Here is a 26,416-nt window from a genome sequence, read left to right as displayed (position 1 = left end):
ATGAAGAAATAACAACAACAGTTCCAAAGAGAAAGAAAACAAAGAGTGGTTTAAAGAGTTTAAAAAAGCACAACAGCACTTCAGGGATGACGTGTTTCAGTATTTCTGAGATAATCTTGAAACGGTTCGCCTTCATTCTCGAAATCTGGACAAAGAATTTCTAGCAAGTCGGTTTGGCTTTCATGGACCCAACTCCAGAGTTTATAACTACCATCTAAAAATGACTACAATCATTCAAATACAAAATGGTTTGATCAAATGTAATGTTGACGCTTTTAGTCCCTAAACTCAGATTTCCTTAATCCTGAACATTCAAAAACACGATGATTCTCTCTGATCTTTACACAGATGCAAACGTCACATTAGCCGAAAGAACCCTTCAGGTCCTTTCATCTCACGCACTGCAGTCTTGCTCAAGGTGTTCTGCGGGGCTGAAAGGACAGCTGCAGCTGTTTAAAACATCCGTGGTAGAAATCCGTTTAGAAATGGAAATATTTTAACAAGTGATGGGATTCCAAAACATAAATGATGACATTCTTCTTTAAACTTTAACCGTGGCTGCATGGTGGCACCGCTAACATCAAAAACCATGACTGGAGACTTAATGTCCCTGGTTGTCTTTGCGTGTCCCTGTGATGGACTGGAGAAGAGTGACGTGATCAGGGTGTCCCCGCCTCATGGACGTTGGAACCAGCTCCCACCATACTGTTGAGGCTGAAGCGGTTCAGAAGCTGGATAAGACGTTTGATTGTGCCCTGCATTAATCCCCATTTAAATGTGCTGCTGTGAGAGAGCCTCTGCATCAGGACACATCCTGCTGTGACGTGCTCGTGTGATCAGCAGCTGCATGAAAAGTTAAACTGGGGATGTTCTCGGGAATATTTCCTCTACGATATTTAAAAACTGAATCGAGCCACGTTCATTGACCCTGCCTTTTTCTTCACATGTTTAGCTTTTACTGGTGTTTGTCTCTCTGTGCTTGACTCACTCGAGCTGTTCCCGGGATGAGGGTAGACCAGGCCATACACAGCAGGTGCCACAGTGTGTGATGAATCAGCTGTCACAGTTCTCAGAGGGGAAGTTCTACTTTGTGAAGACCGCCAGGCCTTTTCTCATCAACCCCGGCACACAGAAGACACCGAGCTTCGTCTGAGGGTGTGCTGGCTTCAGAATGATCATTTTAAGAATAGAAGAGATGAGCTCATGAGTGATTGGTCAGATCTGAACCGGTGCGTGCTTTGATGTATGGCAACATTTACGTGTCATATTGGATCGTGCATTAAAACTGCGGAGCGTGGGAGGACCGTGAAGCACAGAAAATGAAAACTGGCTCTCTTTGTATTCTAACGTCATGTGTTTTGTTTTTGTTGTTTGTAACAATAACTTTAGTGTTATTACTCAGCCAGGAACTAGTGGGTCCAAAAGCATGGCAACAATGAGCGCCAACAAAATTTCTGTTGCCAAGGAGACGGGTGCCTGACTAAGCCCATCTGTTTGTGTCCCTGCTCGAGATGACGTGCACACTGGCATGCTAGCAATATCGACCATGATGTAAACCTGCGTAGCAATAAATAATAACCTGGCCTGACTGAAATCATGTTGTTTCCCTCCATGGATTAACAGAGATGAGTGATTGTCATGCAGTCCACCGAGCTCAGACGCAGACTTCTCTGTGTCCATCTGTGTCTGTAGCTGCTGCTGAGACGAGAGCTATTGCTGCTCCTGCCTCCGGAGGAGGAACCTCGGCATCTTTTATCTGTTCTAATTGGAGAAAGGAAAAAGGAAAGTTTGGAGGCTGCTGTAATTGTTTGGATAAGCCCGGCTTTTCTGCTCCCCCACATCGGCTTCCTTCAGTCCCTCTCACAAAAACACAACAATATTCAAACAAACCAGGGTTTCTACGAATTTTCTTGTCTTTTTGAGCACATGCTTCAGTTTTGAGCCCTTTCCTTTGTTTCTGTTTGCATCTTTCCACCATTCTATTGCAGTGTTCCAGATCCAGATTCTCACCACAGCATCCAAGTCACAGTTCATCAGCCCGGTCACTTAACGTGGCTGTTTCCTTTTTGACGTTATCAGTTCGGTGGGTTTGTTAACAGCTTTTATATTCCTCTGCTAATAACATTAAAATACTTCCTCACGTTTACGAACTCGTGTTTCAGATAGCACAAACACATTTCCTCCACTAACATCTCACGAGTTTACTAACAAAATATAATCGGATGTTGCCGAGCAGAAACCTGCGGAGAGACACCAAAGCATCTTTGCTCACCTTAACAAGGTTTTTCATACAAATAACCAACCCAGCTGTGTTTCCTAATCAGCAGAACACTCAGGCTTGCATCGACCGGGCAAGAGTCCCACAACACTTTCAACCAACTATCTAGTTCCACTCATCGCTTGGCAATGTAGGCTGTTGGCAACCAATGCAGCTGCAGCCACACAGAGCTGGATAATACGGTTGTCTTCTGTTTTTGCCTTGTCACACTGAAATGTTTCAAAGCAGAAAACACATTTATTGTCAGGAAAAAAGTCATTAACTGATCTCAAAATTAAGTTTTCCAATGATCATTTCATTTATTAGAGGAAAAAGCTTTCCAACCCAGTCTGGCCCTGTGTGAAAACCAGTTGACCTCTTAATTTCAGAAGTGGTTTTAACACCCTTGGCAGCAAAAGCTGCAGCCAAGCATTTGTGATGACTCTTTCTCTGACAGCTGTTTTAATTCAGTCACTTTGGTGGTTTTTCAGACATGATTGGCCTGTTTAAGGTCAGCAGTCAGACATTTACTTAAGGATTGTTTGGCATCTTTCATGGTTTCTATGAATTACAACAAGTGGTCCAGGTCCTGAAACAGCAAAACAGCCCTTGATGTAACAGGACACACCAGATATTTCCCCCAGACCTTGGGGACTTTTTAGATGCTTTAGCACTTTAGACAAATGTGAGCCAGTGCCTTGTGCTAGTTTTGTTCAGCAGAGCTCTTGTTGAGTCATGACCCTTTCATAACAAGTCACTAATTCAAACTCCTCAGTGATGTAAATGTGCTAATTGCCTGGCTGAGAAAAATAGTTGAAATATAAAAGACTGGTATTTACCAGAAAGTCTGTTGAATGTAAAATTATTATTATTATTTATTTATTTGTTTGTTTATTATTTAATTGTTATTATTATTATTATTATTTATTATTATTGTTGTTAATTTATTATTATTATTATTATTATTATTATTATTATTATTATTATTATTATTATTATTATTATTTGCATCGCCAAATAACACTGAATTTAAACACAACTACGGCTCTTGAAAATGGTTTATGGAAATGTTCTCTCAAACTAGCCTGGGAGCTAACTAGCTTTACTTAATATTTTAACTAAACTAAGCATTTGTTATATTATGTATCTGTATTTATTTGTGTCTGTTCCTCCCAGATCTCATCTGCTAATGACCTCCAAACCAGATTCAGCATGACATCTTAAGTCCTGCCCTTCAGATGAGCATCAAGGAGGAGAACGTAGAGTCCTGAAGTTGCCAAGGCAATGGCTGAAGCAGCTCCTTTACCTCTCTCCCCATTTGACCATGCGGTCTATTCCCCGCCTCCTGACCTGTGTGCATCATGTGGCCTCAGTCACAAGTTGGAGGAGAATCATGAGTTTGTGTATCAGGAAGAGGTGGACGATGACCTTGTGTGTCACATCTGTCTGCAGCCGCTCATCAGGCCTCTGGACACGCCTTGCGGGCACACCTACTGCCAGGAGTGCCTCACCAGTTTCCTGCTGGAGAGCGATTTTTGCCCCGTGTGCCGGACTCCCCTCATGCTGCAGAGCTGCAGGAGGCCTAGCCTGCTGGTACACAAGCTGCTGGACAAGCTGACTGTAGCCTGTCCCTTCACTGACTATTGCACTGAGACACTGCCTCGTGGTGATCTGGAAAACCACATCAAAAACAGGTAGGTTGGCAGAAGCTGTCCCATTCATATCAACAGATTAGAGCTTCTCTTGTTGGTTCTCTGTGACCACTACATGTCCTAAATGTTCGCTTCGGTAAACGGCCTGTGTTCGATATAGCACCTTCTGGAGTCCTGGAACCCCCCAAGGCGCTTTACAACACAATCAGTCATTCACCCATTCACACACACATTCACACACTGGTGGTGATCAGCTACAATGTAGCCACAGCTGCCCTGGGGCACACTGACAGAGGCGAGTCTGCCGTACACAGGCTCCACCGGTCCATTCGACCACCACCAGCAGGCAAGGTGGGTTAAGTGTCTTGCCCAAGGACACAACGACAGACAGACTGAGAGGGGCTGGAACCTGCAACCTTCCGATTACGGGGCGAGCGCTTAACTCCTGTGCCACCGTTGCCTATCTTTCATCATTTTTCCTACTAGCTGTGAGTTTTCTCCTCACAGAACACTGGACACCCATTACCTTCTGCTTTTAGTCAATCTTGGTCTAATGAGGTGACAAAGTGGCAGGAAATGGCTGCTGTAGCCGATTGCCAAACGCCGAACTGTTGTCAGTTTTACATTCAGCTAAAACATGGTGCAGGGGCAACTGAGAGTGGTTTACAACCCATCCTCTGAGACCCTGCACAAACAAAGCCAGGTCGCCCGTTCACACAAAAGTGAAGCTATACAGCACCAAACTCTTTCAGAAACTCAGACCAGGTGGAGATTTGTGAATTCTCCGTTGTCAGGTAAGCATTTGCTTGTGGATTTGTGGAGTTTGAGGTTTGCAACGTTGCCACACATGACAAAAGCGCTGTGACATCACACGTGCAACCTGTGTTTACGCTAGCTTGTTTTTACAGACTTGCTTACATGTAAAAGAGCACAGGTGAAGAAAGACGCTGAAGATGGTTCTTGCCACCATTTAGTAATTCCACATCCAAAGAACATTTTTCAACAAAGACGCTGAAGAGCTGCTGCCATCTGACAGACTTGGCATGACTATGAATGTGTTAGGTTTCCCAACACAAGCTGACCTCAGTTTAGAACAGGCAACATTCATTTATTCAATTCCTATGACTTCAATTATAACTTCAATGAAAAATGCACTAAATAAATAAATGGTAACATTTAAGGTTCCTTTCTTTAGCGTTACCGTAACTGTTTACCGGTGTTGGGAGTAACGGCGTTCCTAAGGGCTTGCTTTTATAGGTACCGGAGCAATCTAATGAATCACCTTTCTCACTGTTGCAACGCCGTTACCGGTTAGCTTCAGTGGCGCGTGGCTGTTATGTGATTGAATGAAGCACAGCAGCGTTGGCCGGCTGCTCACAGCCACAGCAGTGATGTACCATTCACCTGGTCGAGCGACACAGACTCCCCCTATACCACTATGAGCCGGTAAGAAACTGCAAAGTTGGTATTACATAACATAATATGGGTAAGCAGTTGTTAATATTTTATTTATTAGTTTATTAATGCCTAATCGTGCAATAAGTAGTGTTCCTAAAGGGGCCCTTATTGTAAAGTGTTACCAAATAAATGAACATTTTGACATTATGTCAGAGTTGATAGATAAAGCAGAAATGGAAAGCAAAGTCAAGAGGAGGGATTGTGTTTGTGTGTGGGTTAGGGTTTTTATTTGTTTGACTGTATGAAACGATTCATGTCGTGCTGGCTTCTGTTCTCACAAGCCCACTGTACTTTAGCACTGTAAAGAGTTTAATTTACATATTCAATGAACCATAAGACATGAGATTCTATAGTAAATATGAAATCAATCTTCTGTGGGTGCTTTTAACCAGAAGATTGGAACTTTTTATTGCAGGGATTATGTAACACTTGTATTCACTCAGAGACAAAAGAAAGAGAGTCAAGTTTTAAAAGTTTAAAGATTTATTACTAAACAAATGAAAACTAGACTAACTTTAACACTAAATGTATGGTGTAACTAAGGTGAATTGAGACGGAGAACGGTGTAGTGTGGAATGTTGCTCAGAACCAGCAGATCCGGAGAAACGGTTAGTTCTGATGGGAGTGAAGGTGATGTCTGATGTGTGCGTTCCCTCTCTGGAACCGAAGCGGGTAGGAAAAGCAGCGGTTGCCGACCAGACCGGTCTTGAGATACTTCCGGGTCACGACAGTTTGTTGGCATCTAGCGAGACCCAAAACGGGATCACGATGGTTCCGCTTTTATTCTGAAAGGAGCCGTTGCAGCAGGTGGAACAGCATCTGGTTTTATCCAGCTTGTCGTTGGTTCTTTCGGCTGAAGAGGAAAGTTACGGATTGGCCACTCCGACAACTTCTCTAGAACGCTTTGAACTGGCGTTAAGATGACGTGGGCATAGTTTTATACTTCGGATGTTTTGGTTTACGGTCGAATGAAAAGATGACAGATTTACCAAACACCACCAAAACCACGCCTCCGTCAGATCTGGCATGAACAATGTGTCATGTGGCTTAACTTTACGTGTGATCCGTCTCTAGTGGAAACATTTAAAGTTATATTACTTTTTATATTCTGTAGGATTATAATATCAAGTAATTAATATTTTCATTTCACAGATTGGTTCACATTTTATTATTGACCAACACTTTGTTTGATTAGCTTATTAAAAATAGAGTTCTTTGATTTTATTAAAAAGAACGAGTCCTTTGTCTTCATTCTTCTCTTGGGCGGGAAAGGAAAACAGTTCAGGAGCAGATGCATGAGACCTTGGGGCAATATCTCATGCAGACTAGTTCTTGCTGAGGAGAGGGGGAAATGACTTTTAGGTGGAAAACGGTCATTTCATTCCGCTACAGCACCTATTTTTAGTTGTCTGTCCCTTCATCTGTTATTGCTGCCTGCCAAAAAACTAAATCCACACGACCTGCTCAAAGTTTCCCTCCTTCATTGGCCCGTCATCCTCATTAGCCAGCAGCTCCAGTCCCAAATGACCACAGCTCCTTCTCCCAGCAGCTTCCTTCGTGCAGGCCCGACTCATCTGCTTACATATCATTAAAACAGAGCACTTTGGTTTCTCTCAGTGTGGGTCTGCTTGCATTAGTGCTCATTAACACTCCCCCCGGCCCAAACACTGCTGGGATAATGATTGCATCTCACCAAACATCATAGAGAGGAAGCAGAGAGGTTTCATTTCATTTGCATGTACATTTTTTCATTAATTCAGAAATCTTAAAACGAATATTTCCCCCGTTTTTATTCGCTTCACCGCTCCTCTCCTTTCACGCCGTCCTTCCTGCTCTGTCTTTTTTCTCGGTGGATTTTTTCTCCTCTCACTCTCGTGTAGTGTGAATGTTGTAATGAGGTGTGGATCTCTGAGGCCGTCTCCCAGAAGGACTCAGCTGCTCTCCAATAGTTAGAGAGAATGATCTGCAGAGGTGAGAGGCCGCCTCCGCAGAGATGACCCAACACACCACGTGCAAGGATGTGAAAAGGTTTCTGTGAACATTTCTATCATGCTTCAGTGAAAGTGGCTGCACATAAAATATTCCTTCAGTAGAGCTGGAAACAAACCCACGATGCTGGTTCTGATTCTTGGAATAACACCACTTTTGAAGCAGCGTCTGGTTGATGTTGGACGGGAGGAGGCAATCAGTGTAAATAATTATTACGGTATCCTGGCCGGGGAAGTCAAGTGGTGAAAGGCATCAAGTAAATGTCAGATTTAAACACAAGATTAGTACGAATGTCTGGTTTTCTAAACATTTTTTATCCTGTCAACAAAACCATCAAACTTGTACCAAAAGGGTTTAATTAGCCCAAAAAACAGAACAGAGATCAGCTTTGATATTACAGAGCCATTGTTCCGTTACCTCTGCAGTACTGAGCTATAAAATGTGTTTTTTGGGTTTAATTGGTAACGACAGGAGTCAGGCTGTATTCATTCAGTGTTTTTAAGCATTTTAATAAACCAAAACTTGCAGAATTTGAACAAGTTTGTTTGAAACAGAACTCGGCTCAGATTTGTTGGCGTATTACACCGACGATGATGGACACTCAAAGCGAGCATTATGGTAACAAATCCAGCCTAAACAACAGAGATAAGTTCACCGTCTGCGTGCATGACATCACTTTTCTGTCTGTCTGTGTTTCTGGGCACTAATGGTAACTCACTGCGTCCTCTCTGCCTGAGACCTGGCGGTGAGTCAAACGCTGGAAGAGCTGAAACTCCCATCTGGTCAGGGTGGAAATCATACTAATAAAACGACTCATGACCTTTACTGACCTCTGAATGCAGGGACTTCGTTTTTGATGTATCCAAGGCAACCAGTGTTTTTTTACACACGTTGTCAGAATTGGCTTGTATTTCTTTTAATGCTTAAATAAAGGGATGTGTTGTCAATGATGCTTCAAACTGGGATTTAAACTGATTTTTCTTATTATTTCTAAACAAAATTTTTATTCTAAACAAACATGCTAAACTTACAAATCATCCAGCATAAAGTCAGCAACGCACACAACAAAGATACCTTCAGCCTCCTGAAAACATTCTCTTGTTTGCTGGTCTGGAGGCATATCTGTCAGCAAGCGTAAACGTTCATGAACGCATGTGAATCCACCAGCCCGCTCAGTAGCTACGCTTTTCCCCTCCCACTGTCTGCTTCTCAGTGTCGGATTCACAAAGCCATCAGTGCTAATTGTATGCTGGTGGTAGAAGTTCAGCAGGTTTGAACAATTTGCACTCTGCACAAACAAAATCTGGACAGCAGGGACAACAAGTTGAAGTAAAAGAGAAAAGTTGTTTCTGCGTGAGCTGAGAGGTGTTGAGGAACAAGACTCAAGTCGCTCCTGGAGGATTACATTCATACATCAAAAGAAACTTTGTTCTTCCCACACATTCGTCTTTCTGGATTCATAGAAAAAAAGAACAAAATGGATTATTGACTTTATTTCCGTTCACATGGGTGTGTGTTGTGTCCTCTCAGTTGGAGCGACGGCGACCGGAGTGCACACCGGAGGGTTGCAGGTTCAAACCCTGTCTGCTGCGGCAATTTAAGGGCAGCAGTAGCTCAGGTTGTAGAGCGGGTTGCTCTATGCTCAGGGTTGTCCATCATGTTCTCGATTCTCTGGAGAATCCTTCTTTGCATCATCTCCTCCAGCGGTTCCACAGTCGTCCCCAGAACAGAACCGGCCTTTTTATTAGGCTGTTGAGCCTTTTCAGGTCCCTGCTTCTGATGCTGCTACCCCAACAGACGATGGCTGAAGAGATTACACTCTCAACAACAGACTTGTAGAAGATCTGCAGCATCTTGCTACAGACATTGAAGGACCTAAGCGTCCTCAAGAAGTGCAGTCTGCTGTGTCCCTTCTTGTAAACGGCTTCGCTGTTCTTTCTCCAGTCCAGTCTGTTGTCCAGGTGAACTCCAAGGTATTTGTATTCCTCAACCACCTCCACTTCTTCTCCCATGATGGAAACAGTGTTTGACTCCACCCTGTTTCTTCTGAAGTCTAAAATCATCTCCTTTGTTTTGTTCACGTTCAAGGTCAGATGATTGTTTCCACACCATGCCACAAAGCACTCCACCAGCTCTCTGTACTCAGCTTCCTGTCCATCTCTGATACACCCGACAACTGCAGAGTCATCTGAGTATTTCTGTAGATGACAGGTCTCTGACTTGTACTGGAAGTCTGAGGTGTACAGGGTGAAAAGGAAAGGTGAGAGTACAGTACCCTGTGGTGCTCCGATGTTACTGATGGCCTGGTTTGATGTGCAGTTCTTCAGCCTCACAAACTGTGGTCTGGTTGTCAGGTAGCCTTTAATCCAGGCGATAGTTGAGGTCCCCACCTGTGTGATGCACTTGTGAAGGCCAGGTGGTCCTTTTGTAAATCCAGATCTCAGCATTATACAAAGGGAGGAATGAATACTTTTCCTTTAGTTCCTTTGTTTTATTGTCTGAAGCTGAGTTTAAACCACATCTAAATATTTACATTGTAGCTAAAAAAATTACTTCCTGATTTCCGAGTTGGTTACAAGATCTGCTGCTGGGAACGGGGCTTAGAAAAGAAAAATATGCACACAAACAAACACTCACACACGCATGTTAGGATGCTGTTTTTGTGAGAATGCGTCCTAATGTGTGAGCGTATGAAAAAGCTCCTGTGGGGCAAAACTGCCTTCTGTTCACAAAACTGCTTCCTGTCACAATCCAATTACTTTTCCATTTCCTGCGTGCCCTGTGGCCCTGCTGCTGTGTTCAAATACCACAAGACTACTCCTGCCTTAGTATGCACGCATGCATGCATGCTTTAACACACACACACACACACACACACAGCTGGCCTGTAACTACACTATCTCCATCCATGAAGTATTCATTCAGACAATGTATTTACTTCAGTTAAGTGACTTTCTCCAGGGAATACGATGACGTGAAGGAGATCGGTTAACTAGGGCACAAAAGGAGGCGAAAGCAGCAAAAAACGAACAGAAAAGAGGAGATTTGTGAATATAGAGAGTGAATAAAACATGTAGTGCGGGAAACGTTTTAGAATTCAGGACGGTATGGAAATGGGTGAGATTTAGCTTTTTAAGTCAGTTACTTTCATACGTCCTTTATTAGAGACAGAAACAAAAAAAATCCAACGCTGTCATTTTAAATCAGGTCTCATGAGATGCTGCTTTCAACACTTTTCTCTGTCGGCACTCACTTTTCCCAAAGTTGTTTCCCAGATTTCATCACAGCCGATCACAGTGGTTGTAATGATAAACGACTTTACCTTTGACTTAATGTACAGGTGAAAGTCCCAAAACATAGAACATTGTGCAAAAGTCCACTTAAGTCAGTAATTCAGTTTAAAGGGTTAAACTAACATATAAGGCAGATATTTCAGGCTTTTTTTTGTTATCACTGTGATAATTATGGCTTACAGCTTGTGAAAACCCCACATTCAAAATCTCAGATTATTAGAATATTGCGAAAAGGATCAATTTTCTAGGCCCATGAACCTCGACCGGCCCACGGGCCACATCTGGTCCGCCAGACCTTTCCACCCAGCCCCAAACCCGTTGGGCCCCAACATCCCCTAATTAGGGCACTATTAAATTAAGCAGCAAAATTATGTCCCAAATATCAATAATTATTTACATTATCCAGACTCAACTAAAACTACAGTCAAAACAGTTTAGATGGAAGTTATTTTTAATATTAATAAATTAAGACACAATTATACTTGAACTTTGTTTTAGAAGGCCATCTGGCCCTCACGGTGTCTGCTGGGATAAAGTCCATCCCCCTGAACAAATTTAGTTGAGGACCCCTGTTCTAGTCTCAAAGTGTCACACACCAATCAGCTGTTGAGTCCTGAACACCTGCAATGGGTTCCTGAGCCTTTAGATGGTCTCTCAGTCTAAGCTGGATCACTGACATGAATGGACTTTAGCACGATATTCTATTTTATCTAGTTCCACCTGTACCACCCTTCTTATTTTAGTTAACAGACTGAATTGAGAATAAACTCTGGCTGAGAGAAAAACTCTGACAAATCTTTCCTCATATTCCCTTTTTTACATTCATATCACTCAGAAAACCAAGCATCCATCTCAGCAGAGACTCTCTCTCTCTCTCTCTCTCTCTCTCTCTCTCTCTCTCTCTCTCTCTCTCTCTCTCTCTCTCTCCACACATGAAGGCAGCTTCGTTTGAGCGATCAGACCAATCTGCTGCACCGGGAGCAGTCCATTATTAAAGCCAGGGGTGAGGGACCGGGAGGCAGCTCATGCTCTACCCTGTCTCTCTTCCATAAAGAGGCTGTTGTGCATGCGTGCATGCGTGAGCACGTGCCTGTAGGTGGAGGTGAATGCTGAGCTTGTGAGTGTGTGTGTGGATGTATGAATGTGTGTGTGTGTGTGTACAGAGTTAAGCCAATCAGAGCCCCTCCAGGTGCCTTCCCCCCATCTCCTGTTTGGTTTGCTCCACCTCCCCTCCTCCTTCAGTGGATGCTGCTGCAGTATAAGTCACAGCCTGCGCTGTTCTCTCTGACATACACAAACACACACGCACACACACTCGCTCGCAGCGCCTACGAGCTCAAATCCTCTTACAACTTGCCAGTGGCCAGGGCAGATTAGGGGCTGCACATCGCAAATTGTGTTCCAAATGTGCCACCTTTGCACGGTTCCCCAGCTTCCTCTTCTACCTGCACTTTCTCCTCTTCCTCCTGTACCACAACGGGACTTCTTCTCCTCTGCACCTGCTTCAGCTGCTTCTTCCTCCTGCTGCGCTCCGTCTTCAACCTCTGGCAACTGGCCCATTTGGCCCTGCAGCTGAGATGACCAGGCAGCCAGCCTAAGGCAAAGGAAGGAACCCGCTCAGACAGAAAGAAGTGGAGAAGGAGAGGGGGACGAGGACAGGAAGGGAGAGTGAGGAGAGGCTGAAAAGGAGACTGAAAAGGTAGGAGGTGAAGGTTTAAACTACGTGTGAGGCCTCTTCTGTGGAAGGAGGCTAGGCGAGGAGACAGGGGTGGGGGGGTCAGCACAGCCAGGGTCGGAGGAGGGGGAGGAGGAGGAGGGGGGGATAAAAGGGGGAGACAGATACAGTTTAGGGCGACCAGAAAAGGGAGGGAGGGGGGTTGGGTTGACCATGAAGGCTCTGCTGCTGCTGGTTCTGCCCTGGCTCAGCCCGGCCAACTACACAGACAATTTGGGCAACCTGCACATCCTCTACTCTGAACTGTGAGTACCACTCAGCCTCCTCCTGCATCCTCCATCACAGCTGTTATTCTGTTGTTCTCCCCACTCTCACCAGCCATCTGTTTGTTGCTCCATGCAGCAAATAAATACAATTTTTCTGTACAATGTTCACATCTGAATCATCCCATGCAGCGTTTGGTGGGTCCTGTGTGTTGTTGATGGCTTTCTGACTGTTAGTTGACTGGTTAATGTGGCTCTGGGGCGCAGCAGAGCCTGAAGGAAGTGCTTTGTGCTGTCTAGGACTGTTAGGATTCTTCAGAGCAACACTGCAGCATGGCATCATCCCTTTTTTTACTCCGCTTTAGCAGCATGTGGGTGCTGTGTTGACTGGAGTAAAGTGTCAGCACCGTAACGTTAAACAGTGTCTGTGTGTGAAATGGATGTTTGCAGCGTGTGAATGGGTGAATGACTGATTGTGTTGTGAAGCGCCGTGTAGAAGGCGCTATACAAATACAGACCATTTACCATTTTGCATCAAATCTCTACACATGATGCAATCCTTCCTGAAGCGTAGCTTTTGTTTTCCTTCAGGGTTGACTCTTTTCCTTCATTCTGACCCACCTGTGTAGCAGCGGAAGATGGAAACATCTGAAAGAGAAATCTTTTACTTGTGTCTGCAGACTATGTTTGTAATGTCAGATAATCTAACTTTTATACTTTTTAAATCAAAATTTCTTGCCTCCTGCAGTCAAATCTTCACAAAATGATCCTAATCTTATCCCCATCAACAGTGGTCATGTAAATAATTAATGGCATGTTTAAAGGACCCTTTTAATCGACACCATACATCATGCTGGCTAGGCTACTCCTCCTCTGGACAGTGTTTTGAGCTCTGTATTGGCCCGCAGGCCCTCATTGTGTGGGAGTTAATGTTGACTACATTCAGCAGCTCCATGTGAAGCTGGTCTGCTCTCTCCCTCTCCATCAAGTCTGTAGAAAAAGTCCCGTTAAGCTGCAAGACTGAATAAAACAGTGCAGGACCCTGCAAATCCCATATTTTCATTGTATTCTCTCTTTACAATGAGTGAGGCTGCAGACAGCAGTGCATGCCAAACTGCAGAGGAGAGGAACAACGAAGAAGAAGGAAGCGGATTAACTGAGTTAGGAAAGGTGGATGAGAGGAGTAGAGAGAGTATCTGTCCTAGACGAGAGGAGACAGGAGGGTAGAAGGTGGCCGTGCGGCTGCCATGGCACAGCCACCCATCACACTGATGGCGGTGGAGTCTCAGATCACCAGAACCTTTCTGTTGCGTTCACAGCTTGGGACTCTGGTTTTGGTGTTCGGGGCGTTTCTGCTCCGCTGCCACAGAGGACGTTTTTGCTGATTATGACATGACTGAGAGAAACAAGAGGCGGATGAATGTGGACACCGTGTTTTTCTGCCTGGCTAGAGAGCAGAGGCACACCATTTGTCTTTATCCATGTTGTTGACAGGAGCAGCCTCCACCTCTTCCTGCCTCTCCCTCAGTCCCCCCTCCACTCTTTCTTTCTGTGATGATCTCTTTACATTAACGTGATTACTATGGTTTATTTATGTTGGCGTGGAGGAAATCCGTCTTACTAACACGTCAGAGTGTGTTCTCAGGTTGGCAGACGTGTGTGTGGTGTTGCAGCAAACATCAGACGGAGAGAACAAATGTTTCTCTGATGAAACACTTCATCTGGTTCCTGTCAGCGTAACTTTGTCAGCACCAGGCAACAGAAACACAAACAAGAACATAATTGGTTTACTGTTGTCGTCCTTCTGAGTGTCTCCCTATTTCTCACCGACACACACACACACACACACACACACACACACACACACACCACCGGACTTATCTCCCCCTGGCCTTTGTGGTCTCCCTTAAGAGTAACGATGCGGTGCCGTTGAGCGTGCACGATTAATCTGTGTTCGTTTCTGAGCGGGGGCTGAGATGTCTTAAACGCTGTGATTAGCTTAGCTTCCGTCCTTTCAGCCCTCATCTGGAGGCTGTTTGATCACTGCGAGCCAAACGCACTCCTCGTTCTCCGGGCATCTTCAGCGTGGACGCTTCCTAACAGGATTAGCTGCCCAGCCGCCACACACTGATTGAATCTGAACCATACAAATCAGTTTTTTACACCGGGTCTGACCAACGTCAGAGGCAGGGCACCACGCCGGGCCCCGTTCGGCCTCATGGATGCTCCGGGTGTTGGGCAGGCTTCACCAATTACATTTCTGTCTGGACTAAACACTAACCCCCAACTCTTGTCCCGTTATATCAAGTGGCTGAGATGAAAAATCAGGACTTCTTCCTGCTGTTCCTTAACACTTACTTGGTAAGTATAAAGCTGGCTGAGTGAATCCCTGATGGGTTAGGGTTTACATATATGGTTGCACTGAGAAAGGTATTCAAACAAGCGTCTGGAGACTCTGATACAAAACAGAACATGAATCAGAGACGATCGGTGAACAGAAACTCAAAGAAAACGACACGAGAAACGGTGAAATACACTTTTCTAACTGCATTCCACCAAAGTGGGTCTGATTTATTTGCAAATGCTGTGCAGAAATGTGTATGCATTTATTCATGAGAGGCGAGCAGCAGGTCAGAGTGTTTACTTTAGCAGAGTCTTCCTCTCAAATGTGTCATCAGCGGAGCAGAAAACCGCCAGGTGAACGGTATTAGTGTCAGCAGGCAGGGGAGGCTTTAAAATGGGACTGAAAAACGTTTTACCAAACCCGTATGTACGTTTGTCTGTGCACCCCAGCGTACTGTCATGTGTGTGCTTAGTCGTTCACATCAAGCGCCCTACTTTCTCAGTGGATGAGGATTTGCAGATTGTGAAAATAGGTGTCAGTTAACCTTTTGACTCTGGCTAGATCTGAGTCTGGCTGTTGTTTATGGGTTGAAAGTCTCGTCATGTGTAATAACACCCTCAGCCTCTTGTCTGGAGTGGGCTAATCTTTAGGAAGGCTTCCATGTGAGCGGCCAGGCATCCAACAGAGTGTAGCTGACAGCAGAGGCCAGAGCCGAGTGGAGTTAATCTCTCACGTGAACAGACTCCTACTGAGTACCAGGGCTGGCCAGTGCTATACATGATAAAACCAGGACAGCGCCAAGGGCTATTGTGCCACATTTTGCGTCATGTAGGCTAAAAGATGCCAAAAACGATGTAGGGCAGCAGACTTTTAAAGATTCTCTGTGATCCGGCACCACATGGCGGACAGAAAATTACTGTTTGAGCAGCTGGCACCTCAGCGAGAGAAATCAACACTTACTATAAGACTGCAGGACTGGAAAGCAGCCACTGCTGAGGTGGACGTGAGCTCGGTGCATCGGTGAGCTGAGACCCCGCTCAGGCAGCATAAATCGGTTGTGGTCGTTCTCTTGTTCTCAACACAAGAAGGGAGAATCCAGACACTGACCGCGTAACTGCTGCATAAATGTTCCTCCAGCCCGATCATGGGGTCAAGGCCCAACTGATGATCGTCCATATTGATTGGGCAGAAAAGCATGACTCAGAGTTCAGGCTGCTTTTAACTGGCTGACTCGACCAGGGAGGCTGCTTATGCATTGCGCTTGTGACTGTTTAGAAGCACTGAGCACGCTGAATCTGCCCAGACCCCCCTCATCACCTAAAAGCTCAACAGTAAGCTGCTGCTGCACACTTTATCTTTTGTTTGCAGCGTGCATTCGTCTTCAAAGGATTTTAACCACTAAAAAATAAACGATTTAGTGTCCCAAGACAAATTTCCCTCCCCTATCAGTGACCACCCTCTCCTATGTTGGCCTGACCTCCTTCTTTTGATGCAGAATTGCCTTTTCCAGCCTATAAACCCACGAGTGCATCCTCTGATTAACACTCCTCTAGTTCACCATTAACTGGATTACTGTGTCTTTATGTCACGTTTCCCTCTCTTGTTCTGTGTGTCCATCAATTATTCTGCCTCCTCCCTCCCAGGCAGACTTAAGTTTGGCCTGTGTGTGGAAGGGGAAGAATTAATGCCCTGATCTAATTAAGGAAAGATGTTTGATTTGAGCCTTTATTTGTGCAAATTCCATTAATAACCACTGTGTGTGTGTGTGCGTGCGTGCGTGCGTGTGTGCGTGCGTGTGTGTGTGTGTGTGTGTGTGTGTGTGTGTCAAGCAACCAAGAATCTCTGCTAATATTTTCTTCATATGAAAATGATCAAGTTAAACTTTAATTAACTAATTAACTTTAGTTTGTTACTCCAACATTGATGATTAATGATAATGTTTTGGCTATTTGGTCAACCCTACCAACCACTCTGTTCCAGCAGAGTGGTTGGTAGGGTCCTGTTGTTGTCAGGACTTCCCTAAATTTGCCTAACTTAAAATAAATCTAAAGTATGAACGATGTATTCTTAAAAAACAGAGTCTTGCTGATTGGATCACAGTGCAGAGAGACAGTTTATCCCCACTGATCAGATCGTCGGTCTCATTGCTCCTGCAAATGTACCTTTTATTATCGGCAGCAGATTCTAAAACAGCTGTTATAAGCAGCCAGGTTTTGGGAATACATTTGAACTTACCTTGTATCAGTGGCTTGCTCTGCTCTGTGCATCACATTGCCCATCAGATCAATACCCAAATCTAGCATGGACATAATTTTCACTTTGGAAGGGGGGGGGTCTTTACAGTATGCTCTACTGGGAAACAGGCTTCAACACAAACGGTCGTTTTCTGCTTGGTCCTAGGACTCAACCAGTGTCAATTTAATATAAAGTAATAATGGGATGGTAAAAAGTGCAGGGGTCAAAACTTGACTTTGGAAAAAGTGGAGGGACACCCCCCCCCCCCCCCCAATTACATCCATGAAATCTGGTACCTGAGGTTGGCATCAAACACACCGGTGTTGTACCAGAACCTTGTTTTGTATTTTCCAGTGTGTTCTAAAATATGTTTGGACCCGATCACAAATCTCCTGCTGGTGATGTTCTCCCCTCCAATCAGAAGGGTTGGCTGTTCTGCAAGGCCAGGGCCCGGACAGGATTCATGTTTTAAAGGCTGTTTCTCAAACATTGTCATTCTCTGATGCTTTTTCACAACTATCAGAAGAGAACTGAGAGTTTGCTTGCACATAGACGTTCTCACTATTAGTAGCCCTTTTCAGAAAGCACAACATGCCAGTAAATCATCATAATACTGCCACCACAGTGTCTCATGAACCCGCCATGGCAGCATGGCGTTGCAGGAATTTTGCAGCATTCGTGCCGCCAAGATCAGTAGTAATATTGTCGCAACGCCAGACCTGTGAATGCATATTACAGCTCGGCGTGACAGAGGGAGGTGTCATGAACACGTACTCCGGCCAGAAACTGTATTGAAAATGAAAGTAAACAGAACCAGCTGCCATGATAAACTGGAGTGATGCAGAGCTCCAGGAGCTCAGATCACCAGAACCTACACAGGGACCGTGGAGGAATGACACTTTAAAGCAAGTTATGTCCAAGATGAACGAAAGTCTGTGGCAGCGCAGAGACGGCTCCCATACCCCTTTATGCTGCCATTGTGTAAGCTTCTGTAAAAAGAACACGATCGTTCCGCAGTACCGCCACGGTCCTACCGACGTAAGGCTCCCTGATGCCGCCACGGCGTTGCAGCTAGTTGGCAGCCTAAATGTGGTTAATAACATCAGCCAAAAAATAATGCTGTGTTGTTTTCTGCCCTGAGGTGGTTGATCAGAACAATGTATGGGGAGGGGGTGTTAATGGAGCTGCAGATGTGAACTTGTCTCTGAGCCCCAAACTGACTGATAGCTGGCTGAATCTCCAACTGTGTCTGAGTATCCCCACATTCATTAGTGCTCCTGGATTAAACTCCTCACATGGATCCTCGAACAGCCGTTTGTACACAGAGAAAAACCTGCAGGCTACCTTCAGGCTCCTGCTGTTACCAGAGATACCTTTCTCCTCTCTTGTGTTCCGGTGTTTGGGGTGTTGCTGGGATGTTTTGAAGAGTGAACGCTGCATCAGGAACAGACGCCTACTGTGGCTTTTATTTGCCACAAAGCAGTGAGCGAAGAGAGAAGAAACAAGAGTCGTGAATTAATTATGCTTCAGAGTCCAAACAACCGCCTGATTTCTGTTTCACAAGGCCTGACCTGGAATTGGCACTTCTGTGGGGGTAATTTGAATACCACGATGGCAGTTAGGAAGAGGGGAGGGTATTTGGGTTAGGAGGGATAATCCACTCACCCCTAAAGAGGATTGCAGCATCTCACAGGCTCTGATGAGTTGTGAGCTGGTGTCTATATCGCATCACAAGAACACGAGAGTCTGTGTGCTTCGGCGGCAAACCACCGTGTCACTGGAAGCATTATGGGTAATTGTTGGGATGCAGGAGAGAGAGGAGGAAACAGGAAGGGGGAGAGGAGGATGAGCGAATGTCTTTATTTATCCACACATCCTGGAGTTTAGAGAGACGGTGTGATGCCAGAGTCAAGGCTGGAGCAGAGCTAGTGAGCCCCCTGATTAAAAATGGTGAATTCAAAAGATTTTAGAGGAAGATAAAAAGTTCATCATTATCCAAAGCATGTTTGCTCATAAGGGAGAGAAAAGACAGCGGGATGAACAGAATAGTGACGTGTAAGTACTTCAACAGAGTTGGTTACTTCCACTCTGGCCACAACATTCAGCATCAGACACATTTAGGCCCAACCCCGCAACTCCCTACAGACTTCTGTGAAGTGCACTTGGAGGAAGTGCGCAGTAACCCCGGCTTTCCACGGGAGCCGTCAGCAGCACGTTACTGCAGCAGCACTTCATAGCTGCTGATAGGAACCGCTGTGGTCAACAGAACTTTTTCCACTGGAGCCGTCAGCAGCGCGAGTCGGCCGCGTCTCAGGAGCAGCATGTCGCGGCCTTTACGCGCCGGTGTCGGTACAGAATCTGCTCGGGTTCAAGATCGGCTCGGGGTCCTTCGACTGCCGATGACGTCAAAGTACGGCAAACCGACTCGGACAAAATATACTACACCTCTATACTGTTGGAAAGAATTTAGCACTTTCGTTATTAAAATAACGTTTCTTAAGACGTAAGTTTGTGTTTATAATGGTATTAGTAAAATAAAACACTATATCTTATTCATAATGTTGAACTCCTCTTTGAGCACATCCCTTGAAGAATCATAGGTATTAGCAACACCTGTGAAATTGTATTTGCAGGAAAGAAGTGTGTCCCGTTTATTTAAGTATTTTGTGTTTAGAGTTTTTGACGTCTTGTCATAGACTGTAGCTGCTAGCCAAACCTCTGGAGTTAAAAGTTTTCTGGCTTTACTAAAAAACCTGTCTGTATTTATTTGATTGATGGTATTTTTACTTTCTTTTAGACTCCAAATGTAATCATTTGGCACGTTTGTAATTCATTATTTGCAATAATGTAATCGGCGATATTAGCATTAGCATTCCTATGGGTTTTTCCATGTATATTAGCATTGCGCTAACCACTCGCTGCCAAATTGCAGCCTTTGAGATTAGAAAATCTCCCGGCTTTACTAAAATACCTGTCTGTACTAATTTGATTGATGGTATTTTTACTTTCTATAAGACTCCAAATGTAATCATTTGGCACGTTTCTAAATCACAATTTGTAATAATGTAATCGGCGATATTAGCATTAGCATTCCTATGGGTTTTTCCATGTATATTAGCATTGCGCTAACCACTCGCTGCCAAATTGAAGCCTTTGAGAGTAGAAAATCTCCTTTTGTCACATCGCAATTTAATTGCACATGCAGTTAATCGTTCAGCCCTAATATACATGCAGCTCTATGCTACAAGCGTATTTTCAAAGAGGTAATGATGGATTTCTTTGTAAAAGTTGTCCATCTTTCCATTAGAAAGATTTGCCTGGACCAACGTAACATGATAACAACGTAACGTGATTACGTAATTCCGTAAGGTTCATGTTCAGCCAATCAACTACTTAGACGTCATCGGCAGTCGACGGACCCCGAGCCGATCTTGCACCCGAGCAGATCCTGTACCGACACCGGTTCTATTTTCTACGCACGACGCCTCTGAAACGGGTCAAGTTCGACATTTTTGGGGAAGGAAAGACAGGAAATCGGACGCGGAAATGGAGAGAAGCTCCCGAGATTTTCAGAATAAAGAACGTACTGCCTTCCGGTTGCTTTACTTTTAAAAAAAGTTACTAACTGTGCGTCCCCGTGAGAAGTTAACACCTAGCTAGCGGTCTCCTTTGTTTTTCAGGTCCGTATTGGCGATTATAAAACGGACAGAACATAAAACACAAACCATGTTGTAGTTTTCTCCTGCTTGTTGTTGTGTTTACCGACGAAGTCACTCGTGTGACTCCGTGCTCGGTCGGTGACAGCTGCTCCATGCTGCTTCGCGTCTCGTGGGAAGGGCCAAGCAGCAGCTTACGCTAGCAAGACGTGCTGCTGCAGTAACGTGCTGCTGACGGCTCCCGTGGAAACCCGGGGTAAGGCTTCGAGTGCGTGGTGCACAAGTGTGTAAATAGGTGATGAATCAGGACAGGGAGTGTTGCATCATCGATGATGCCTGTTGCCCTGCTGCTTTTTGTTCTAAGACCTTTATTAACAACTTTCAAACAAACAGCCAGACAAAATTTACATTCACTGATGTCCACATTAAATCTCATTCAGAGCATAAATAAATATCAGTAATCGTCTAACAATAAACTTCTTTCATTTGAAAATACATTTTCAGAAAGTCATTGTTCCTCCTTCTCAAAATTCCCACTCAGCAATGGACTATGCCCTCTGCCAAAGTCTGCATTCATGTGGACTTTGACTTGATTTGTACTTTGCTTCTGCAAAAGGGGCGTGGTCAACTTCCACAGTTGAGGATCAGGACACTCCAATCACTCGCACCCCTGGACAGGATAGTGCAATTGAGCGTTCTGGGATTTGGCCTAAAGCTGTTAGAAACGGGTGATGAAGACTCGCAGATTTAGGACGACACGATATCCTCAAGAAGAGCTGTAGGCTTTATGCTCAACAGGTGGTCTCAGGACCTCTGTTGGTCCCGCTCTGATGGTTTCTGTTCTGAGACAAAACTTTAATTCTTTAATAATGTCCCCTTAGAGTCCCTACTGCACCAAGCAAGCCCCTGCTCAAGAACAGGTGCTAAAGCGGGCCGGATGAACATTGTAAAAAGGACTACTGACTACTACGTTGTCACTAGTTCAAAATGCCAAACTCAATTATTCTTATATAATCCAGAAGGATGCTGGTATACATGGACAAGTTAGATCTGGGCTTGCTGTCAGAGTCTTGTTTCTTCTCTGGCTCTTTCATTAACCTGCAAGCTGGGTTGTTTTTCTCAACAACAAGGACACTTTCCAACCAGAGCCAAAGATAATCTATTGATCAACCACTGGGACAACATTTAGTCATGAACAACGCTACGCTGGGCAGTGCCGGGAGTCTTTCAGTACGAGGTAAATCCTTCTAGCTAACACTGAGCGACGCAAATAACATTCCTGACTTTGCAAAAGCGAATGGCTGCCTTCTCATCTGCTGATTGAAACGTTGCTCCATCTGTCCTCGTAGGCGCTGTGCTGCTGCACGGACATGCTGGGTCGCTTCTTTTTAATACACAGAGTAGAAGAGCTCATTTTAATTTCCTGGACGCTATCAGGGCGATGTTGGTGGTGTCCCCTCCGTGTCCATTTAAAAGTGACACCACCAACATCGGCGATGCTCTGGCGAAGGTGACAGCAGTAGCCAAAACGGTCAGGAGGAAGGTGAAAACGAGCTCCTCTACTCTTGTGTGTAAAATAGAACCGAAAACTACGGAATCAGAAAATCAACACAGAATAAATGCTTTTGAGTAGCTTTTAATTCGTGGAACAAGAACTCACAGTGAAGCAGGTGCACACGTGCAGTGCACGGTGGGTGAATTAGATCAGTGTGTAAGGTTTGATCTGACTGGAGTGTGATTGTCAGGTGTAGACGGAGTGCACGATTCACACAGACAGCTCTGTAATTGAGACAAAATGCTGCTCCTGGTGCTGCGGAGCCCTGAGAGAGGGGAGATGGACCTGCCTGGACTTAAATGGCTCTTTCTTGCTCCTTTTTGCCACTTTGAAACGAAGGCAAGCTCTCACATAACCTGTCTTTTTGTTTCACCTGATTCTCTCCGACCTGACGGCGCGGGAGGATGGTCACCACTCCTCCTGTGTTGCTGTGAGCCACTGGTGAAGCAGAGCTTGGATCTGATCCAGCTCATTAAAACTCAGTTAATGTTTGTGCTGATGGCTCCACAGAGACAGCCGGAGAGACGAGGCAGTGTTATTCCTGCGTCTGATGAAGCTTTTATGGCTTACAGATGGAGCAAACTTCTCCACCAGCACAACACCACGCTCTGCAGGGATGCCTTTGATTCACTCACAAGCATTCCCAGTTTAATGCCGTTAGTGTGGAAAACCTTTTTATGGTGTGTAACAAATTATGTGAGACAGTCTGTGGAAAAGCACGGTGGTTGTGCTGTTGTTGACAGCTCAGGAAGGAGATTTGTTTTCACAGAAAAACAGCAATCAAATGATTTCTGTTCTATATTCAGATCTAGCGTCGGCTCCCCGCCCCCTCTCCTTCCCAGCGGCTGTTTTCTTGCTTCTTTATTCAGACAACAGTCAATGATGCTTACTCTCATTAGAAAACCCATCTTACGTGTGATTATAGATGTTGTCAAAAATGTGACACACAAGGAGCAGGAGCCTTTATTTCCCTCAGATATGAGTAAAAACACTTCTACGGTGGGATGTTGCCGGGATTCTTCTTGAATTCTGACCGAGTGCTAAAACATATTCTGCCACAATATGAGTGTTCGGTTGCCCAGACTGTGTGGTATCCAAGAGAGCTGCTGTTTGAATGTTAAGGTCAGATGAGCAGTGTTTGTGTGCGGCAGCATCTCAGCAGACCCAAACCTGAGGGGAGGCGGAGATTTTGACCCTTTCATTAAATGTTAACACAGATCTGTTTGGTTTTACTCTGACTGCTTCGGCGTTGAGTTCATTACTCCAGCATCATCATTCTCGTGATGTCATCAGCTCAGTCTGCTTGAATCTGAGTGTGTCGCTGGGTTTGCATGTGTGCAGGTGTAAAGGAGCCTCCCACTATGGGCTCTCAGCGGACAGAAAGAGACGCTCACAGGAGGGTGAGTGCACCGACAGCACATCAGAGCTCACCGTTGCCACGCTGCCCAATGATGGCCCCACCTCCGCCGCTGTGGCTCTGCTGTCAGATGAACCCGGCCTGGTCAACCCGGCCTTTGACCCCAGCATGGAGGACAACAGTCAGTCGGGCAGCATGACCAGCCTGGCTGCTGGCAGCAGCAGCAAAAAGCGTGAGTGAGAGCGGGCGAAAAGTCACAGAACAAGAATATTCCGACAGACTCTGAAGTGGACGCCAGTAATCTTTGTTTTAATGTAAACACACTCATGATGCCTGTTTACCCCACATACAGTCTTTGTTCTGCCTAATGGACTTTGATAGGAATCCTATTAACCAATTAGCTCGGCTACCCTTTCTCCCAACAAATCCACAAAATTTCTCTTTGTGGAAAAAGAAGAGAAGCAGAGAAAGTCGCGTAGAAAGGCAGTCAGTGAGAGGGCAGGCACACAGTGCGCTAAAGAGGAGCTCTAACGAGAGGTAGGTTAAAAATAGCTGGTGCAAGTGTGTGATCATACTCAGTGACGTGATCGACAATGCTCCTTCTTTTACTCCCACCTGTGATACCAGGAGGCAGTCATGAGTGTTCCTCTTTGCTCCTCAACTACAGTAAGTGCTCAGGGCACCAAATGACGCTGCTGCAGCACTCTAGGCTCAGCCAGCTGAACACCCACCACCACCACTGAAGAAATGCACTCTTCGATGTCAAATGGTTTTAATGACAAGCATGAAGGAGCCCTGCGGCGACATACAAAGGAGTGAGCAGAAGCTAACGGCACCGTGAAGCAGCAGCATGGGCTGAAGGCCAAAGCTAAGCAATGTGATAAAATAGGTAAATAAATGCAGCGCGGCTTAGCGAGCATACGGACAACGTGACCATTACATTAGCTTAACAAGCAGGTGAAGACTTACAGATGCAAGTCGAACAGTAGCGTGGATAGACAGCAGTAGCATAGATAGACAGCAGTAGCATGGATAGACAGCAGTAGCATAGATAGACAGCAGTAGCATGGATAGACAGCAGTAGCATGGATAGACAGCAGTAGCATAGATAGACAGCAGTAGCATGGATAGACAGCAGTAGCATAGATAGACAGCAGTAGCATGGATAGACAGCAGTAGCATGGATAGACAGCAGTAGCATAGATAGACAGCAGTAGCATGGATAGACAGCAGTAGCATAGATAGACAGCAGTAGCATAGATAGACAGCAGTAGCATAGATAGACAGCAGTAGCATAGATAGACAGCAGTAGCATGGATAGACAGCAGTAGCATGGATAGACAGCAGTAGCATAGATAGACAGCAGTAGCATGGATAGACAGCAGTAGCATAGATAGACAGCAGTAGCATAGATAGACAGCAGTAGCATGGATAGACAGCAGTAGCATAGATAGACAGCAGTAGCATAGATAGACAGCAGTAGCATGGATAGACAGCAGTAGCATAGATAGACAGCAGTAGCATAGATAGACAGCAGTAGCATGGATAGACAGCAGTAGCATGGATAGACAGCAGTAGCATAGATAGACAGCAGTAGCGTGGATAGACAGCAGTAGCATAGATAGACAGCAGTAGCATGGATAGACAGCAGTAGCATAGATAGACAGCAGTAGCGTGGATAGACAGCAGTAGCATAGATAGACAGCAGTAGCATAGATAGACAGCAGTAGCATGGATAGACAGCAGTAACGTGGATAGACAGCAGTAGCATAGATAGACAGCAGTAGCGTGGATAGACAGCAGTAGCATGGATAGACAGCAGTAGCATAGATAGACAGCAGTAGCATGGATAGACAGCAGTAGCGTGGATAGACAGCAGTAGCATGGATAGACAGCAGTAGCATGGATAGACAGCAGTAGCATAGATAGACAGCAGTAGCATGGATAGACAGCAGTAGCATAGATAGACAGCAGTAGCATAGATAGACAGCAGTAGCATGGATAGACAGCAGTAGCATAGATAGACAGCAGTAGCATGGATAGACAGCAGTAGCATAGATAGACAGCAGTAGCATTGATAGACAGCAGTAGCATAGATAGACAGCAGTAGCATGGATAGACAGCAGTAGCATAGATAGACAGCAGTAGCATGGATAGACAGCAGTAGCATAGATAGACAGCAGTAGCATGGATAGACAGCAGTAGCATGGATAGACAGCAGTAGCATAGATAGACAGCAGTAGCATGGATAGACAGCAGTAGCGTGGATAGACAGCAGTAGCATAGATAGACAGCAGTAGCATGGATAGACAGCAGTAGCATAGATAGACAGCAGTAGCATGGATAGACAGCAGTAGCATGGATAGACAGCAGTAGTATAGATAGACAGCAGTAGCATAGATAGACAGCAGTAGCATGGATAGACAGCAGTAGCATAGATAGACAGCAGTAGCATGGATAGACAGCAGTAGCATGGATAGACAGCAGTAGCATAGATAGACAGCAGTAGCATAGATAGACAGCAGTAGCATGGATAGACAGCAGTAGCATGCATAGACAGCAGTAGCATAGATAGACAGCAGTAGCATGGATAGACAGCAGTAGCATGGATAGACAGCAGTAGCATAGATAGACAGCAGTAGCATGGATAGACAGCAGTAGCATAGATAGACAGCAGTAGCA

General features: G+C 45.1%; 1 protein-coding gene across 2 annotated transcripts in view; it reads left to right on the top strand.

The window, feature by feature from the left end:
• The window catches only part of lnx1 (ligand of numb-protein X 1), a 76,833-nt gene that overhangs the window by 5,146 nt on the left and 45,271 nt on the right, over positions 1-26,416 (top strand). Inside the window, exons 2-3 of one of the 2 annotated variants that reach the window (XM_015971684.3) lie at positions 3,434-3,951; positions 23,719-23,966. In XM_015971684.3, the coding sequence (XP_015827170.3) occupies positions 3,542-3,951; positions 23,719-23,966 (658 nt within the window). In that variant the 5' untranslated portion in view covers positions 3,434-3,541. Of the gene's footprint in view, positions 1-3,433; positions 3,952-12,481; positions 12,630-23,718; positions 23,967-26,416 lie in introns of those variants that run through there. The other variant, XM_015971685.3, reaches the window with a different exon arrangement.

The sequence above is a fragment of the Nothobranchius furzeri genome, chromosome 8, assembly GCF_043380555.1.
Source record: "Nothobranchius furzeri strain GRZ-AD chromosome 8, NfurGRZ-RIMD1, whole genome shotgun sequence".
NCBI lineage: Eukaryota > Metazoa > Chordata > Actinopteri > Cyprinodontiformes > Nothobranchiidae > Nothobranchius > Nothobranchius furzeri.
The sequence above is the reverse complement of the archived record's forward strand: the minus strand, read 5'-3'. Positions and strand labels throughout refer to the sequence as shown.